The 19512-nt window shown below is 40.3% G+C and overlaps 1 protein-coding gene across 1 annotated transcript; it reads left to right on the top strand.

Moving 5' to 3' along the window:
* Positions 1–12384: 12384 nt before the first annotated feature.
* On the top strand, positions 12385–18018 carry cpa4 (carboxypeptidase A4). The gene is made up of 11 exons (XM_047597425.1): positions 12385–12529; positions 13183–13264; positions 13794–13928; positions 14067–14165; positions 14987–15088; positions 15272–15373; positions 15746–15856; positions 16073–16163; positions 16616–16815; positions 17428–17512; positions 17728–18018. Exons 1-11 carry the CDS (start codon positions 12465–12467, stop codon positions 17913–17915), a joined length of 1260 nt encoding a protein of 419 aa, XP_047453381.1. The 5' UTR covers positions 12385–12464; the 3' UTR covers positions 17916–18018.
* The last annotated feature ends 1494 nt before the right edge of the window (positions 18019–19512 follow it).

Below are 19512 nucleotides of genomic sequence, written 5' to 3'. Positions count from 1 at the left end.
GGATCAGAAGCATGTACTGTGTAGGAGACTACAAGGAGAAGAAAAATAGCCACTGGTGGTCAAACCAGCTTTAATGGAGTGGGCTCGCACCTCGCTGCCTCCCTCCAATCGTTGTTGCATCCACGCCACTCTGCTGAGGTGGTAGCATGTCAGCATGCCAGGCCATGCGAACGCCCGTGTAATCTTCACAAATACGACATGGATGCCGCGTGCTGTAAATTATGATATCGACAAAGTGGTTCAATGGAATGCTTGTGACGAGTATCCTGTTTTATCCTGATGTTGTTTTTTTTATAGCATGCATTAGACATAGCGTGTGTGGACTCTTTTTCTTTTTTTCTAACAGCGATGCACATGTTGGGTTTAAGCTAAAATTACTTGTACTATGACATCTTTGCGTGGTATTTTAGAGAACTTTTTTGCCTTAACAATCTCACTGGAATTGTGTAATGCCTTCGGATATTTCTTTTTATGACAGACTTTTCTTCTATGCTTTTTTTGTTACTGTTTTGGTACATAGCCACTTCTCAGTCAGACTCATTTCAGTATTGTTCTCTTGGACGGCAAGGTTGGTAGTGACGTGAACAAGAGCAAGAACGACCCAAACATGTCTCGCTCTGAGCGGAAAGAATCAATCAGCTGGGGGGGATCTTCCCAGTCTTCCGTCCAGCATCATAAAGCCATGTTAAAAGTGACTACAGCTCTGTATTTGATAATAAACTTCATCTTCTTTCATTTTGCCCTCAAGGGGTGGTTCATGACTTTTGCATGATGCTCGTGAGTACACAAAAGACCAATCAGAGATGATTTGTCCATAGATACATATTGTTGTTGAGGTTAGTGATATGACAGCACAGGTTTTACTGTTCTAATAGGAAATATGGAAGCCACAAAGGATTGATTCATTTAAAATGACTATTTCTGTAAGAACTGAAGTCTTTAAATAAATATTCTTATCAAATCAGCTTTTGTTCTTCTTCTGTGTTCGTGTTAAAACTAATTTGTTGTTCTTCCAAAGTTCACAGGGGCCAGCCTCATTAAAAAGGAAAACTTGACATGTTTTTGTGACTATCGAATCGGTGTTGATCGTTATTGTAGTCAACTTTTCAGAGAGTTTTCAGAGATGACCTCCTTGCACAGCCATTATTGCACAGCTATTACCAGGACGCATCGTGTGCATGAAACCCGTGCATCACATGGAGACAGAAAGTTTTTTCGTTATGAAAAACAAATTGCAGCCATGAGGTGCAGAGATCACAACATTTTGATTAACAGACACATGTCATTATAGGATATTATATCACAATATTCTTGGCGTGGCATTGTTGCTGCTCCTTCCCTCGCCAGAAGCCGGAGTTTAATGAGAAGAACAACAACTGTCTTCAAGTTGGCAGATTAATTGTTTCCATTCAACGCAAACTGGCACTGTGGGGAAACCTTGGAAGGGAGAGGGACAGTGTTTTGACCGTCTTTATCACAGCTCGTCTGACTTTGCTTTAGGCAGACTTTGATGATCAATTTCTAATTGCAGATGACCCAAGTAATGCTAAGGAATAGAACCAGGACCCATTGAGGAATGTACCGGGGACCCTTATGTCAGTGCATCAACAAGATCATGTCCCAGAGCTTGAAATAACAGAATGCTGAACTGAATGTGCCTAATTCTTCCAAGAAGCAGTCATGTCACTGTTTCACTGTTTCCTTGCTGAGTTTGAAGCTGAGTCCAATAGACACACACAAAAATGTTGTTTTAAATAAAGGTTTCATTATTATGAGACATGCAATTGCACACAATTGGACAGTCCCACAACCAATCAGATCAGTGATATATGACATTAAGAGATTGGGAGCATGATCAGTTTCTAGTAGAGGGGTTCCGGACCAACCTTCCGCCATGAAAGATTTGTTTGTGAGGAAGGCGGTCTGGCTGATATGTAACAATACAATACCAGTCAAAGGCCTGGACACACTTTCTCATTCAATTCACTGGGAAGGTCCAATTTTTTTATATCCTTTGAATTAATTAACACAGCATTAACACATCTGTTTGCTGTGGGTGGTGTTAAATGCGGGTGCCTGTTTAATGCGTAGAATATAAATAAAGATGGACGGTGGAACAACTCCTCAAACTTGAAGCCCAAGTTGAACTGGTGGGTGCCTGCAGTGTAGGTCATAAGCTCCACCCCAACCACATTGGTGAATGGAACTCGGGCCGAACTAAAACACTAAAGCTGCACGTCAAATTATTTTTTTTACAACATGGCTTCCAGTCATTTTAGGTAGTTAATATAATGCTGATGTATATTCAAGTGCTCATTTTTCAGGCAAGTTTCTTTTCAATCCATATGGAAACAGGAGGTGACATCACGATTAGTACTAGTTACCATGCCAACTGCTCCATAAAGTGGTCCCGTAGGACAGTGAGAATAGGGAAAAAAATTAATAAATAAATACCATATAATCCAACATTACTTTGTAAGTGGTAGAGGTGGAGAAGAGTGCTGCATTAATTAAACTAAAACACATGTGAGTCTAGATGGAGTGCGGGCAGGTCAACAACATTACATCTCTGTGTGGCTTTACTCTCAGATCGTACCGCTCAGAAGATGGCGCCGCTCATCAACTTCAGTTTGGCCGATGCAAAGAAGTGGGGACATGTTGTTCATATTTATTAACAATCTGTGCTTTAACCTTAAAACAACATATCACATTATTCTCAGAGTTGACAGACACCTGTCCTGGTTGATGCTGCCAATTAAATGTCTTCAAACGGAGCCAGCACACTGGAATATTTTCACACTCTTACACCTTTAAAGTGCTAATCTCAAGATGTGTTTAAGGCGCTGTCTTGCTTCCAAAGATAATGTGGCGGACAAGTGCAGCCTTCTTTTGCTTGAATTTTGAGTACAAATATAGTGCGCCCTTTGCCTCCTGCTACAGTCATGTACTAAAATCTATATTGCTCCAGTCAGTTAAGGTTGGTGATACTTTATATTTTTCTTTTATATTGCAATGAACAAATGCTTTTGGAATAGTACACCATGTTTCCCAGCCAAGTGTTTTGCAATCCCGTTTTAAAAACTAGTCAGAAATTTTGGTTGCAGGTACAGTTTGAATTTATTAGGCAAATGGATTTAACTTTTAGCTATATTGGGTTCTATTTTCAGCTGAGTAGCACACAATTTGTGCTCTTTAGAGTATTTCCAGTAGCAGGTAATTGAATGTGGGACTCTGTCTAAATAGACTACAGTGTGTATTGACAGTAATAAAGTAATAACAGGCCACGCTCTTTTGTGTTATTTAATAGGTTTTCCATGACTAGTCTTCATGTGATCATCATCAACAATGACCATTCACTAATGAATTCATATTAGTATGAATTGTTTGTACTGAGTTGACAGGAACAGCGTCAGTGTCCTGTGTTTTTATCATACTAGAATTGTTGTTGTCTACAGTAAAAATGCTGTTAAATAACTGGGTAAATCTGAGGGCTAGCGGGTTTATTTGTGCAAAGCTCTAATTTCTTTTCCATGTTTAATTTCGACTGAAGCTGTGGTCTTCAGTTACTGGCTGAGCTTCTTAATATCAGGGCAGATTGTGTAGAAATATCATGAACTTGAACTTTTGAGGGACCCCTTCTCTGCTCCAAATACATTCAGACGGAACCATCATAGCACCTAGGAATGTGTATTTATACAGTAATTTGAGCAGGGCCTTAAGGTCCTCTGTCCTAGTGATTTATCATTGTTTTTTATTCATCAAAACCTCTAGTGTCAATACAGTCGTGCCCTAGATTCTGCTTTGATGCTTTGGTAAATGATGGGTTAGATTCAGGGAAAAAAAGCGTGTAGTTTACGACTGAGAGGACTTTCATTGTCAGGTCAAGGGGCTTATTCAAATGAAAGAGCGGTCGTGGATTCAACACTGGAAACCAACACTGGCCTCCTGTTTCGAATTCCAGCGTTTTAGTGACCCTCCATCCACCCCAGTCTCCTCCCGCTGACCTCTCTGGTCGACAGCTTTAACCCTTGCATTATCTTTAGGGTCAGTTTGACCCCATTCTATGTATAATGTCTCTAAATGTTTTTAAATACAGTATATGATGAACTTTTTTTTTTTTTCATATTTAATGACTTTTCCTTATTTAATGGGGACACAGTTACTGATAATTGTGATAGTTTTTCATACCAAATGTTATAAATAACAAGATTAGATTAGATTAGATTAGATTAGATTAGATTAGATTAGATTAGATTAGATTAGATTAGATTATTTATCCCAAGGGAAATGATAAAGCCTCTTTAAAGAAACATATTTCTTTCCGATTTAAGGTCAGTCCATGAGATTTTATGGTGATCTGCATATTTCTCCATAATTGTGTATTCTTATTAATTTTATTTTAAGACTTATTTCGGTGGTCAACAAACAATCATAAAGTACATGAGACATAAACTTTTTTTTAAGGTTAACTTATTTGCTCCTCATTTAATGTTTATTTGAATGACAGGCACACACAAAACAAAATCTCTAGGTCACACATTACTTGACAACCTCTATCTAGGGGGCAGAGCAAAATCATGAAGACAAATAAATGGGTTTCACTTGACTGTTAATGAAACTTGTATGTCCAACATCTCAGCTTTTGAGGAATGAATAAAAACATAATAGGGATTTTAAAAGGGTTTCGTCATTTTGACTGCTACTATGACAACAGTAGCAGTCAAATGTTGGTGGAAGCACCGTCAAATACCAGGGATCTTTCTCTCCCTCTGAGCCATTTGGAGCTCACTCCTGGAGGATTTCTCAAAGCCCTTTCACTTTTTACATTGTATGACACTAGCGTTCTTTGCAAGCTCCCATTTTATGGATGATGTCTCCGTTTTATTATTTATTGTAGCGTGGTGTGGCAAGAGAGGCACAAACTACACAGCCTTTTCAGGCCAGAAATAAGCCAACATCATGACACCATCTGCTTCACGGTGCAGGAAATCTGACTTCAGCGTTTATAATGCACATTAAAAAAAAAAAGGAAAAAAAAGTATGTGTTCACAAAAGCATCACACGTGAACATTTTGTTCTGTGTGCTACGTTTGCTGAACTGGCCATTGAGTCAGAGCTGCAAAGGCTGTGGTTTGTGTATGAGTGTAGCAGTCTCCTGTCTTTATGAATCCACACTCCAGCATTTCTCTGTTAAATCAGAGGCTGTTCTGCTTATTATCTGGCACGGTTGTTACACGCTTTCACTCAAATGTCCCATGACAGATCCACTGAAAACGTCCGATGGTTAGAGACCTCTGACCCTGATGGATATGAATTGTTTGCTTGCTGCTCTTCGGAATAGCAACAAAACAATCGGCTGATGCTGCTGGGTAGTGATCTGACATGCTAAGCGCGTGGGCTGCTGTGTAACAAGTGACAGTGTGCTAATTACAGGCAGTAGACTTTTCTCTCTGCCTTTTTTCAGTCCTGTCCAAGATTTTAATGAGCCCTCATTGCTATCTGCTCCATATGTTTATCTGAATATTACTTTTTACTTCATGATGAGCTATTATATTATAATGGCCGCCTCCCACTTAGAACTATAATCAGAAACATTAATTGGCATTCCTAGTGCCACATACTCAAAAACAATGTAAGAAAGATACAGCCTGCAGTAACTGGACATCTGTAGTATGTGCTGGTGGGAACACCAGTATTACACTGTAAATTGATATAAGTCACATATGTGAATAACATCTTTCATAAAAATAAAGAATTCAGTTTAAGTAAACACTGCTGCAATTAAAATATTATATTAATGATTATACATAGGCTGCAGGAAACCCACTTAATGAAATAAAGAGCAATTCAGAATATGAGTCAGTAACACACCATTTGGATGTAATATTGACGTATGGGGTACAGGAGGACAGAGGGAGAAAAACCCTGCACACACCATCGGATAGTATTACAACCAACCAAACAGGGACATTTTATTGTAAGTAAATTTAAATCCAGACGATATGTATGCTGCTCTTACTCTTCTGTCCATCACCTCAGAAGGCCTGTCCAAATGATTTGATTGGCGTGGCAGATCTTTGCCATCTCACAATATGATATTATTTCATATTTCAGCCAATAGAGCACAGCTTGATTCTTCTTTTTTGTTGTTGTTTGTTTGTTTGGAATTATGACCAAAAACAACATGAACATTTGTCAGAAAGGCCGTGCAGGGACTTATGTGAGATAAAAATTAAATCAGTTTTCTGAGATCGACTGGCAGCAAGTGCAATGAGCTAAAAATTAGGTGAGAAGTAAAAAATGCTTTTTACTTACTTCAATCTAGTCTGACTTCTAGGTATCGTACAGTTGGGAGTGGTTCAACTATTTGACTCTTCAGACAAGTAAACTAGACATTGCAGTAACTGAGCTGTGAGGATACAAAAGCACAGATGTCCAACTGTGATAATAGTAACTTGACCAATTCTGAAATTCCTCATTTGATTAAACACGAGAGGGCTAATATTTTGAGTGCAGCTCATCAACACCAATTATGTCTATTGTTATAAAAAGTTCTGGTACTTCCAGTTTTTTCCATCACAGTAGGAGCTCACCCTACTTGTCATGGTCAGAATGTTTGAATGAGAGACATGACTGTATCGTCTGCATATGGACTGATATGTTGAGATAGAACATATAATAAAAATGGTCCTTAAATTGTCCCCTGTGGTATTCCGTTTTTGATCTCAGCAGCACTAGCATTATCATTAGTGGATCAATATGAGAGAAGTGTTGATCTCCTCATCTACCTCCTACAAGAAATGGAAATCATATATTTCCCAAATGTTGGACTACTCCTTTGCTTCCCTAAGGTCATACAATAGCAATATAAACAGTAAAGGCATGCATTCGTCTGATCTGACCTCATGCAATAACTCATAATATGAGAAAAGAGGGCAGAATATTTGTCTAAAGTATAGTTCCCATAAAACCAGTTATCTTTTCCCCCCACAAAATATGACTTTTTAATATTTACATGTCTCAGCTTTTCTCACTACAGGGACAGTCTGCATAGAGTGCTGCGACTCTAAAGCAATAAAGCAGACTTGAACAAGCTCAGCATGAGCCTAATATCACTTGAGCCGATATGTCGAGCAGCTCAGGTTTCCGTGTTCCCGCGTCTGCCACTTTTATTTCCCCCGTTCCCCGTTATAAGCTCATCAACTGTGAGATGCCTGCATGCTGAAATAGGTGGTGATGATGAGTAATGGAATAAGGAATTGTGTGTAAAATTTTGATGACACACACCTCTGAAACCCTGCAGCTATGACACACAAACATGCACCAACCCTGCAGAAGGCAGCAACTGTCCACTTCACTCAGAAAGAACAAGGGTAAAAATGTCCTGGCAAGTACAAGGCTTAGTCTTGGGGTGAATATGAAATGTCTCTCCTGCTATTCTTAGATGTGGATGGGAGGAGTGTTGCTAAATATAACCGGATCGTTTTGTGCCTGGCAATCTATTTTTACTCGAGCTGAGGCCTTCCTTCGTTGTGGTGGCTTTTTCTTAGACTATTACGTAACAAATAAATCTTAAGGCAGAAGCACTGATGCGGAGTCGGATGCAGAATGAAGTGCTCCATCATCCAATCAAGACTGAGCAATATGTATCACAATGAAAAGGATACGAGACAGCTTTGAAAGGGTTTGATGGAGGACTTGTTGAAGGGATTTCTGTGAAGCAGTGTGGCTGTTTATGCGGAAATGTGGTCTGGAATGTTGACAGCCCAAAGGACAGTTTGTCAGCTCACTGTGAGCGCCGATGGTTGACACAGACAGAAATGTAATGAGTTAGTCTTCAGGGAGACGTGTCATCTTGCAATATTAAGAGGGAACACACAACAGATGATTTTCAGCAATACAATGTGGACCCTGGGAAAGTTACCTGTCACTGCTTGTCCTCTTAAAGCGAGAAACAAGCCTGTCCAGACTTTGCATCCGTGATATCCGACAGACGTGTAGCTCCATCAAGGCTCAATCGGTGAAAAAGGAAAATGTAAATGCGACAGTGCCAGGGTGGGTTTCACATGTTTCATTGCTCATATAATCTATACAGATCAGTGAAAATGCCTGAGTGCATATTTATAACAAAGTCAGAGTGGATGAGACACACTGTCAACAATGAACAGGGCCGACCCGTGGCATAGGCAGTATAGGCAAATGCTAAAGGCGCCGTCCATCCAGGGAGCGCCACAATGGAGGGGAATTAATAAAAAAGGGCAACTTATATTTTTATTGTTATTTTTATACTAAAACCAATTGATACTATTATTTCCTAGTATGAAAAGAATAAGCCCACATTAATGGTACTACATAGCAAAGCCTATTAAATAATAATAATAATAATACTTCATTAATGAATATTTTAATAGTCAATGGAGAAAAATCAGAAGCTGGCTGATGTACTCGTAAAAGGATGATAGCTTGCACTGTTTCTGCTGCAAAATGTTTTCCAAGAAAGGTTATAAACTGAACAGGGAAGGACTAAAGGACTAGAAAAATGCAAGCCACTTGCTCAAAGTCCATAAGGATAGCCAAGAGGGGCACCACCTAAAATCTTACCTAGGGCGCCAAATTGGTTAGGGCCGGCCCTGACAATGAAGCTTGATAAAAAAGTTAATTTTAAGTTTTGCTCCTCTGTAATATGTTTGCTGATGTTTACTAATCCCTTTGTTATTGCTTCTAAAGCAGCGGTCCATCTGTGATTTACCACTCTGAAAACATGAACAGAAAAAAGCCAGATCTCCAAATGTTGTGTTAGAGCACTAAAGTTGCTTTGATTATCGACTCATTTCGTTCCTTGAGTTGCCAATACTCACCTCAATAGGCCAATTCTGCACCTCTATGATATCTTATCCTGGGTTTACCTCTTTTCCCCTGTTACTTAGAACAATCTTTCTACTCTTGACTTCTCATATAAAACTGAAGACAATGGCTTTTACTAAACAGGCTCTGACAGTTCCGCTACATTCCCAGCACTGAGCTTCTGGATATTGGACTCAAGAGAGGGTGGGCCAACACAAAAGTGTATAGTGGACATCCATTCACAAGGTGGTGGGAAGTATTGCTCCAGTGGGATGTTAATGTTGCTGTGCCTGCCATATGTGGAAGTAAACAACTGTTCGCCAACACATCATTGTAACGGTTTGAAAAGTTGATTGTGAGGTCTGTTGTGGAGCTTTTCTGTCCCCTGGTGGTCAGAATTACGTGAAACTCTATCGCTGGCGTCCCTTCTAAAGTCTGACTGCTGTTGAGTGGTTTAATTTTTAATAACCTTCCACACACATCCAGCAGGATATTGCTGAGTTCACGCGTAAGCTATGATAATGTATGATATTTATTGATCTATTCTGTGTCAGTCCCACTGAATCAATCAGACCACCCGAGCGTCAAGCAGTATTAAGCATTCAGAGGCAAGAAAAAGAAGAAGTGGCCTAAATAGATCAGAAGGCACAGTCACATGTCTCGGTGCATTTTAAATCTGACACTTTCTTTCCCACTGGCAGAGAAACATTTACTTTCTCGCTGTCACCCTGCTCTCATTATATCTTGTTCACACCTGCTGTTGAGAGTTCCTATCTTGTTGATGAGACATGCAGGAGGGAAGAAAGTTGGCACAGTACAGCAGTGAATAAAAGCCATAAAAGGGAAGATTAGAGGCTCATATCTGACAGTGTTTCAGAAGTAGAGCGAAGATGTCATCATTAACCGATGACTTCTACCTCTGTCATCTGACCACCAGACTGGGCAGAAGGAATCACGTAACCAAAGCTCTCAGGTGACCGACATTCAATTCAAGGAGCCTCTCATCACCGGCCCTGAAATAAAATGAATGTAGATCCACATTTCATTTCTCATACAGCGCTTCCTCTTTGAAAATCAAAAATGTGACTATGTTTAGGAAGGTTAGAATCTTAGCACATACTATGTGCAAAATGAGATGAACAACTGTGCAATAAATGATTAATGATCAATTTACTGTTGGGGCTCTGAAATATTGAAGGAGAGCTCAGCCATGAAATGCAATGTAAATGCATCTATTTATAGCCCCGTAGAGGAAGTCATGTGGAACAAGCTGGTCGGGGGTGCCTTGTTCGTATAGCTTTTAGTGGGAACTGAGAGGAGGAAAAAAAAAACACACACACTGCATCAACATTTGCATGTAAAGGCACTTTTCATGGGGACATTAAACTTTAAGATACACACACAGCAGGAATAGTGATAAATAATTTCCACACTGCGAAAGATGGAAAGTCCCAGCTCGACTCCCACGTCGCCCTGTAGCCTCCCGCGCCTATTAAACCCCCTCCTCCACTCACTTTGTGTCGTGGGATTGTTAGGGAGTGAAAGGGAAGGGAAGTGACACGTTAAAACCCTCTTTTTATTAATTCTGAGAGCAGGGAGGGTTTGGCTGGGGTGTCACAACAGCTGGTGGGTGCATGGACGCTGTGTGGTGCACAGTCTGATACCAGTGGATATCAGAATGCAGAATAAACCCCAAATCCTCTGCTAGCAGTACTGAAATACTGTGTTTGCACCTCTGGAACAAGGGACTTAACCAAGTTTGTGTCCTTGTAGCAAGCAGAAGAACAGGCGTACACTATGGAGGACACATTTTCTGTCTGGATTTAATTTTTCCTGTTATGTTAATTTAAACATCCACATGACAAAATGGTTTCATATACTGTAATGAATTAAATGTTTCCGTGTTCAATTATACAGTCTTCAGATGACACGCTTGAAAAAGACGCTATATAGCTCACTGCAGTGGTGCATGTCCAGTTCCATCTTGCACCCTTCGCTTGTCATATCCCCTCTCTATCCCTGTGACTACCTGTTTTGTCTTTGTTGGTACAATTTCATAATGGCACAAAAAAGCAAAAGAAAAAAAGAAAAATAAATCAGAGAATAGTGGCAAACAAAGAACCATCGCAAAATACCACAAGTGCATGTTTTGTGTAATTATCACTCCGGAATCTGGTACCAGCTCTGACTTTAATAATTGACTGTAGCCAGTATACTCAATAATTTCAAAAGCAGCTGAGTCTCTCAGTCACTCTTAGCCTTAGAGCCTTGGACTGAGTGTAAATCATTGTATGATAAAGTTCTCTGTGGTGCACAGGTGTTAATGTACTGCCATCTACTGGTTAGTGTGCCCACATGCAAGTGTTCATTAAGGTCAGGGCACCCATAGTGTGAAAGGCTCATGGTAAAACTCCCGGCATGCCTCTGTTGTGGTAAAAGCCTTTCACCTGGACCCGGCTGAAGGATTCGCTCTCACTCAAACACACGAGACATCCAACACTAATGTTATGTTGTTTTACCATGAGACGTTCACACACTAAGGTTGCATTGTTTGTGTGTCTACATACCTTTTTGGGTGTATGTAGCACACAAGACATTAACCAAACCTTGCATATGGGCAACCAGTAGATGGCAGTTAGTGTTCTAGTGAACCCCACAGATGTTGAATGTGATTGAGGTCAAAGCCTTGTGCACTAAAGTCTTTCCATTTTTTATAGACACAGTCTGATATAGCCAGACTCAAATATCATCAGAATGTGGATCCGGTAACACGCTTCCGTCCATCACTGCATAAAGCTCTCCCAATGCGATTTGATTGACCTGTCCGATACTTGCCAGAGTATAATCACTTCCCAAACTCCAAACCCACTTGTTTGGAAGGGACATTAGTCTGGTTTCTTGGCTGTTATGGACTTGAATTTGTGCTTCGGTACGTTGTCATGTTTTCCCCAGTGGCTAAACTGGTCAGTACTTTAAAGCACCATAAAGTTTTTTATGTTTTTTTCTTCTGCAATTCTCAAATCTTTACAGTTCTGAATTACTGAAGAGGTTTCCTCCTCACTGAAGCTATGACTTTTGAGTTATAAATAGCACACGGTTTGAAGTAGTTCAGTTGAATAAAATTGTGAGGAGTTCAGATGCATCTCGTAGGTCACCTTTTAATGTGGTTCCACCCAGTTGATCAGAGCGCAGTAAACCACCGTGTCCCTGCTGGTCACAGGCAGGGTCTGCTTGTGTGCTTCCTAACCATCTCTTTTGCTGTTTGCTGCACACTATAAGATAATAAAAAATGATACCTGCACACCCTGACTGACACATAGCAGTCACACTGTGTGCAGAATTAATTTGAATTAATGCGAACAAGCTTATTTCAGCAGACCAACTGCTTCACATGGGCTGTCTAGGGAATGTACCGCTATCTGCAGCTGAGCACTGAAAAGATTACACAAAGCTTAATCAGCAACTCTCTGTCACTGAAAAATAATCTTTTTCCAGGTAGGTGAGCTACATTATTATCTGAGCCGACTCTCTTCCGTGAGAACAGCCCATCTGACTCCTGATGGTATTAAGAGGCTAGAAAAGCCAGCGTTTGACACACTTGTGCCACTTGTACTGGAACGATGAGAGGCCTGTGGTTGCTTTTGGTGCTTGTGGCTGCGGCCAAAGCAGAGAGGGTCTTCATTGGGTATGTTCACATTAATCTTGTTTTCATTGTGTCGTTTTAACACTCCTAATTGGTTGATTTTGTATTTATTTGAACATTTAACAGTTTTCTGTGTAGGATTATATCGTTAACCTTTTGCTTAACAGGCAGAATCCCCAAATAATATATATGAAGGGCACTTTATCACATCAGAATCAACATTTGTGGCACCTGAATAATCCTTTACCTAAAAGAAAACGGATATGTGTTACACACCAGCAGCAGAATGAGTGGTTAAATGCAATAAAATACACACGTGCGACTTTGACTAAAATGTACATTGTGTGCCACTGCCAAAACATAATTAACCATATCTTACTTTGAAGATTTCGGAGAAGTTTTCAGAGTTTGCTAATAACTCAAGTTGCAAAAGTGCATTGATGTTCAGTGGATTGAATGTGGTTCAGTTAGTGTTAAGACTGAGTCAAGATTGCAGTCTTATTAAGCTGTGTGGAGTTCAGGGCCCTCGCTGTGCTGCACCAGTAATTGCTGGTTATATTTGTAGGCACTAAATTGAATACTCATCATCTGCTGTACTCTCTGTAGGTTATTAGATAATAAGAAACGTTGATAAAAAAAAATAAAATAAATAAATTAAATAATCACGCTCAGAGACTGAAATGAATTTCTTTCAGAGATCAGGTCATCAGGGTCAATGTGCAGTCGGAGGAACAGGTCCAGCTCTTGAAGGCTCTGGAGACGCGAGAGGAGTGGGAGGTACACACACACACACACACACACACACACACACACACACACACACGATTATTGATTTGGGTATACAGCACAAACAACTACTCTGCGTTCCAGCTTTGTGAGCCACTTGTGCCAAACATTTATTCATGCACTTCCCAGAAGTACGAACGGCAAATTAAGGTCAACAGTGCTGATAGACTTTAAATAATCCAGCTGAGGGCCTATGTGGGCTGAAAGTTAACTCAACTCCACATGTCGGAAAAGTCTCCGTGTCTCAGACATTCTTGTAATGTAATTCTTCCAGAGATTAACCTTTATTTATTCAGTCTATTATCTGCTCTTTCGAGATTTAGAAGTTAACTAGTGGCAACAATTTCTAGTTGGAAACAGTGTTTGAGTTTGAGAAGGTTGTCAATCATTTTGATTCTTCCGTTGCATCATTTTTCACAATATTAACACCACATTGAGCTAATCAGTGCACGTTTCTCCATCTCAGCTTTCAGAACTTTGTAATTGTTTGAGTAACTTCTCATTTGCTGTCTGATTCCAGCTGGACTTCTGGCTCCACCCAGTCTCAGCTGAGCTTCCTGTCGAAATCCGAGTGCCCCGCTCCAGTCTGAGCGCTGTGAAGGAGTACTTCCGTGTCCACGACATCCCCTTCTCCGTCATGATTGACAACCTCCAGGTTTGTAATCCTTCAGGCGCACTAGTTCATGAATGTAGTTCACATGCTCATTTTGTCTTTGACAGTAGCGTCCAAGAATTGATTTTAAGAATGAAATGATGCCAGTAGTGTGATGAATCCTGTGTGTGTCACTCTCAGGAGCTTCTTGATGAGGAGAAAGCCGAGATGGAGAAGAACCAGATGAGGGAACGCGGCAGCAAGAGCTTCAACTTTGCAGCCTATCATACTCTGGATACGGTAGGCTGTTGACACATGAGGATGGAATACATTCACTCCAGATGAGACTCTCTGGAAATCTCTGATTAGAGCTCATCTGAGCAAATCTTTATTTGTTCACAGAGTACCTAGAGATGCCAAACACAGTGGGAAAAGCATATCAAGGCAGAGCCATCAGCTAGTTTTTCCCTTCTGTTAAATGGACGTGACCTGTAGTTCTCCCCTTCATATGCCTGGAGTGAACGATCATGTTAGGCTATGATTAGGAGTGGCAGAGATAAACTGGCTTCTGTTGGTGTAAGATTGAGGCCAGGTAATGATTTTTAGCTAAAAAACTGGAGTGATGCTTCTGCTCAGCTTGGAAAAATCCGACAGATACCCTTTTCCTGCAGCAAAAAAATCAATATGTTGATGCTTCAGTGTGATAAGTAATTAAACAGTGCAAGAATAACTGTCCAGTAGTATGAAATCAGATGCAATCCAGGATGCTGTGGTTTCTAAAGGTAAACCTAAATAGAACCCCATATGCTAGGTGTTGGTAACTACTGAAAACCACTGCTGTGTAGTTACAACAGGTAACTGGACTTAAGTTTCTCACCTCACAATATTGTCAGTGAGCCACCAATTATGACTGACATTGTCCCTTTTTGTTATTTGATCAACATGCATCACCGATACTTGACACGCCATGCTAAAGGCCATGCTATCAGCTGTATGATTTAATGCAGATATAGGCATTTCCTGAACTAGTCAGGTCAGCCTTGTTTTTAATTTTTTTTTTAGATTGTTTTTTAGTATCATATGTGCTACATTTGTCTGATGACTGAATTGTGTGCGTACAGATCTACAGCTGGATGGACACTCTGGTGGCTCAGTACCCTAATCTGGTCAGCAAGCAGGAAATCGGGAAGTCCTATGAGAACAGGCCCATGTATGTCCTCAAGGTACGATAATCCTGCATAGGTCATGTACCTATTAACGCTTTTTAATTAATTAAAAGTTTGTTTGAAAATATCATCAATGGTGTGTTATTAGGAGAGAGGAACCTTTACAGTTTCAAATGATGTACATTTGTATAAAGCCTGTCTAAAGTAACATGAGTCTGCCTGTGTTGACTTTGTGTTTAGTTCAGCACTGGCGGTGTGAAGCGTCCCGCTATCTGGATCGACACTGGTATCCACTCCAGAGAATGGGTGTCTCCGGCTACAGGAGTGTGGACAGCCAACAAGGTATAACCAAACTCAGTCCTTTGACTTGATGTGTTCGTATTACTCAACTGATACCATTCATAATCAGGCACGAAAGTTCTCTTTTTGTATCAAATTCGAGCCACTGGACAGAATTACACTCCAACACATTAATGTGCATAGAATGCCTTTTTTTAAAAACGAAATCCTAATAATAGCATTATTATATTTTACTCTTCTTTGGGGTCATAAGTGATTGAGTTCATGAAGTATTACATTCCCTGTACTCCTTTCATCTCTTTCCTCTGTTGCAGCGACATTGTTTGCCTAAAGCTGTCACTTAAAGAAATAAGATAAGAAATAAGAAATTAGAGCTTGCTCTTTTTTAGGATGTCTATATGATCTCTTTCTTAGATTGCCACTGACTACGGTACCGACGCGTCCCTGACCTCCCTTCTGAACACCATGGACATTTACATGCTGATCCTGGCCAACCCTGACGGCTACGTTTTCACCCACACCAACGTAAGTCCTCACCATTCACTGAGAGCCTGCTGGATTTGTAAAAAGTGTCAGCTTCTCTCCTCCATTATCCGGTTTTGCCATTATAGCGTCATTTTTGTGCTAATATTGCTGTTAAATCATTGTTTTGTTAAAGAATCAAGTAGAGTTAGTTTTCTCTATGTTTTTAAGTCCTGTGAAAAGTCGTACACTATGTGACTGACTATGTGTGATGTGCAGGATCGTATGTGGCGTAAGACCCGCTCCCAAAACCCAGGCTATCTGTGCCGTGGAGTCGATCCCAACAGGAACTGGAATGCAGGCTTTGGTGGTCAGTATCACCGATGTGTGAAAATGGGATGTGTGATTTCATGTTTGTCCTTAAGAGATCAAAAATACAACGACCGTTTGCCTATAATACCTTGCTTGAAAGTTTTAGCAACAACATCATAATTAAGTGCACTGTTGGAGTAGATGATTTTGAGCGGTGGTGGAGGCCCTCAGAATAAAACGCAGACTAATGGAGCACCGTAGCTAACAATGATTTCAGTGCTAAAAAAATCTGAACATTATATGCATCATTACATTAGACTTTATGGCAGAACAGTTGTAAATGGTCGTATTGGATTTCTCAGGCATGTGCACTTAATGTCTCGTACAAATCTGTGAAATTTCTCATCGCTGCTTGGGCTACATGGCACCCCACCAATGTCTGCAGTTTGTCAGCCTTGATGCTGTGTAGACCATGATCTATATGATTTTAATATCACTTCTTCGGTTCAGGCCCCGGCGCCAGTTCATACCCCTGCTCCGATTCTTACCACGGCCCGTCTGCTCACTCTGAGATCGAGGTGGCCAACGTGGTCAACCTGATCACGAGCCACGGCAACTTCAAGTCCTTCATCTCCGTCCACGCCTACTCCCAGCTGCTCATGTACCCCTACGGCTATACCTGCGGCAGTGCGCCCGACCAGGTTGAGCTGGTAAGAAAAGAACAAATGAGGCGAACTCTGGGGAAGCAGGTGGCAAGTTAAATGTGACACGTTTTCTGTCGTGAATTCTGTCCCACAAAAATGCAGTTGGAAGGGACTTCACATCCATCAGAGAGACTGTTAAATTTCTTCTTTGTCTCATGGAGACAGAGGATTCTGGTAGATAAGATGAAAATGACTTTGTATCTGGCTCTTTGACTGCAGACTGGTTTGAAAGCATTAGTTTGAGATTGAAATTTCTCACGCAATTAAAGTTTTATTGCTGAAAACTGTAATAGTTTGCTTCAGGGTTGATGTACTCTAAACTCCTCTCACATAATATCATATAATATCATCTCTCCTTACTTTCCTAATGTACTCTCTTTTTCAGCTTCATGTTTGTACAGAAGGGCAAATGAATGCTGGTGCAGGGCCTAATGGACCCATTTCCCTGTAGTTAGTCATACACAACTACGCCTCAAATCTGTGATTTTGGGACTATATCAATAAAACTCGTGTGTGTAGCTTTACACTAGCCATTTACTTCACATTTCTAGGCAATAGTACACCAATAGCTCATTCTCTCCCATGGCAGTTTTATGTGAACTTTTTGTTTCTCTGTAGGACTCTGTTGGTAAAGCAGCAGTGCAGAAACTCACGTCCCTCTATGGCACCAAGTACCAGGTTGGAAACATCTGTAACATCATCTGTAAGTAACCCTTTCTCCTAATTGTCTGCGCCACCACAAATAATTAGCTGTTGCAGCAGTTGCACAACATATATTTGCACTGCAGTTTATGGTACGGTACTTTTTATTCGTTGCACTTACATTTAGTACATGTACGCTATCTGTATGTTTATTACAGTATTGTTGTTTGTGCTGCTGCTCGTAATATAAGTCCTGTGTCTCTTCTCTCCTCTCAGATCAAGCCAGCGGCGGTAGCATCGACTGGTCCTACGATCAGGGAATCAAATACTCCTTTGCCTTTGAGCTGAGGGACACTGGTCGTTATGGTTTCATCCTGCCATCCGAACAGATTATCCCCACTGCATCAGAGACTTGGCTGGCTCTGAAGCACATCATGGAGCACGTCCGTGACCATCCTTATTGAGGGTTTTTGTAGATGGATGATCATATTTTAAATCCACAGACTCAGATTTTTGCTGCTTTCTTGTAGTGGCTTTATTCTGTGACCAATAAAAACGTTTCATCAAGTTTGTCTCTCTCTAGTAAAGGGTTTTATGTATATAATTATATATATAATATGCCGTTTTTTTGTCTGTGTCCTTAAGACCTACTTGTGAGTGAACTGAAGTTCTGGCAGACAAGATGAGCCCCTGAAACATTTGTGACTTTGAGTCTGACACCAGTTTCCTTTACTAAAGACCAGACACTAAGACTGGACCAGTAAATGTACAGTAGATAAATACAGTATTACACACTTTAATGGCTTTAATATCCAATATTTCTCCATTTAAACGTTAATTGTGCTTAATTGTGTTACTTTATAGTTTTTTTTTTTTTTTTTTGGAAACAAGGCGCTGTTCCAGAGGATGAATGTTATTAGGCTGATTGAACGCACTTCTTGGTGCTGTTATCAATATCTAATCTGATCCTGAGTGGTTAAGGAAAGGGCAGGGAAATGGCCCGATATCTATTTTTAGCAATAAAACATTTCACTTTAACCTTTGTCTTAAACTGCTAGTGCAGTCTACTGCTGATAAGATCCACGTGTAACCAGAACTGAATCAGTCGCTATATATTGTTAAAAGTGTTCTGTATGTGTTTTTAGAGGTCTGACTACTTATATTTGTTCCATTAATAAAATGGTCAATATGAATACACCCATCACTTTTCATTGTGAACTCATAGAAGAGCCACAACCCCATTAACCCATTCAGCACAACTGGGGATACCTTTGCCTTTTTTTAAGGCAGGTATGTTGTCAGCATCTTGGGGGCTGTTCAGACCCTGTTTTGTCACTGTGTTCTCACCTTTTATGATTGCTTGTTCTTTTTGTGGTTGACGTTAGATCTTTATGACTACAGCTGGATGTGTGAACTCGCGTTCCCATGATCAGATGCTTCCTGCTGGATAAAACTATGACCAGAACATGCCATTCCCACTGGAGTTACCATCCTACAGTCTCTTCCGATGCCTTGGAAAATGATTTCTTGATAGATGAGCTTTTATTGTTATTGTACCGGAACATATGACGAGATTAATTTCAATGCCAAATCAGATTTCTTTCAACTAAACAAAATGCTCAGAGAGAACAAAAACAAAACGGCAACAACTAGACAATGCCTCCCCGACCTAACCATCTTGCACCACACTGGGATGGGGCTCCCATGGTACCTAATCCCTGATCCCAACTGAATCTTTAAGGATATGTATATATGCGTGTCTGTTCATTCCACACAAATCATCCATTACCTACTTATATTAACAGAATCCATCACTGTCATTACACTAGTATACTATTACTGGCTGTTTTTTTTCATGTTAAATAATCATATATTATTATAGCACTATAATTGTATCCCTATATCATCAAAATATACCAAATTAGCAACGTCATTTCTTTCTGTTTTTGCATCTTGTACATGTATTTGTACATTTACATGTATTTGTTTCTCTTTGTACATTTCATGTCCACCTTTACATAGATAGACATCCTTCCAGACACAAAATTCAGACACGACACA

This window comes from Mugil cephalus, chromosome 10 (assembly GCF_022458985.1).
Source record: "Mugil cephalus isolate CIBA_MC_2020 chromosome 10, CIBA_Mcephalus_1.1, whole genome shotgun sequence".
NCBI classification, from domain to species: domain Eukaryota; kingdom Metazoa; phylum Chordata; class Actinopteri; order Mugiliformes; family Mugilidae; genus Mugil; species Mugil cephalus.
The sequence above is the reverse complement of the archived record's forward strand: the minus strand, read 5'-3'. Positions and strand labels throughout refer to the sequence as shown.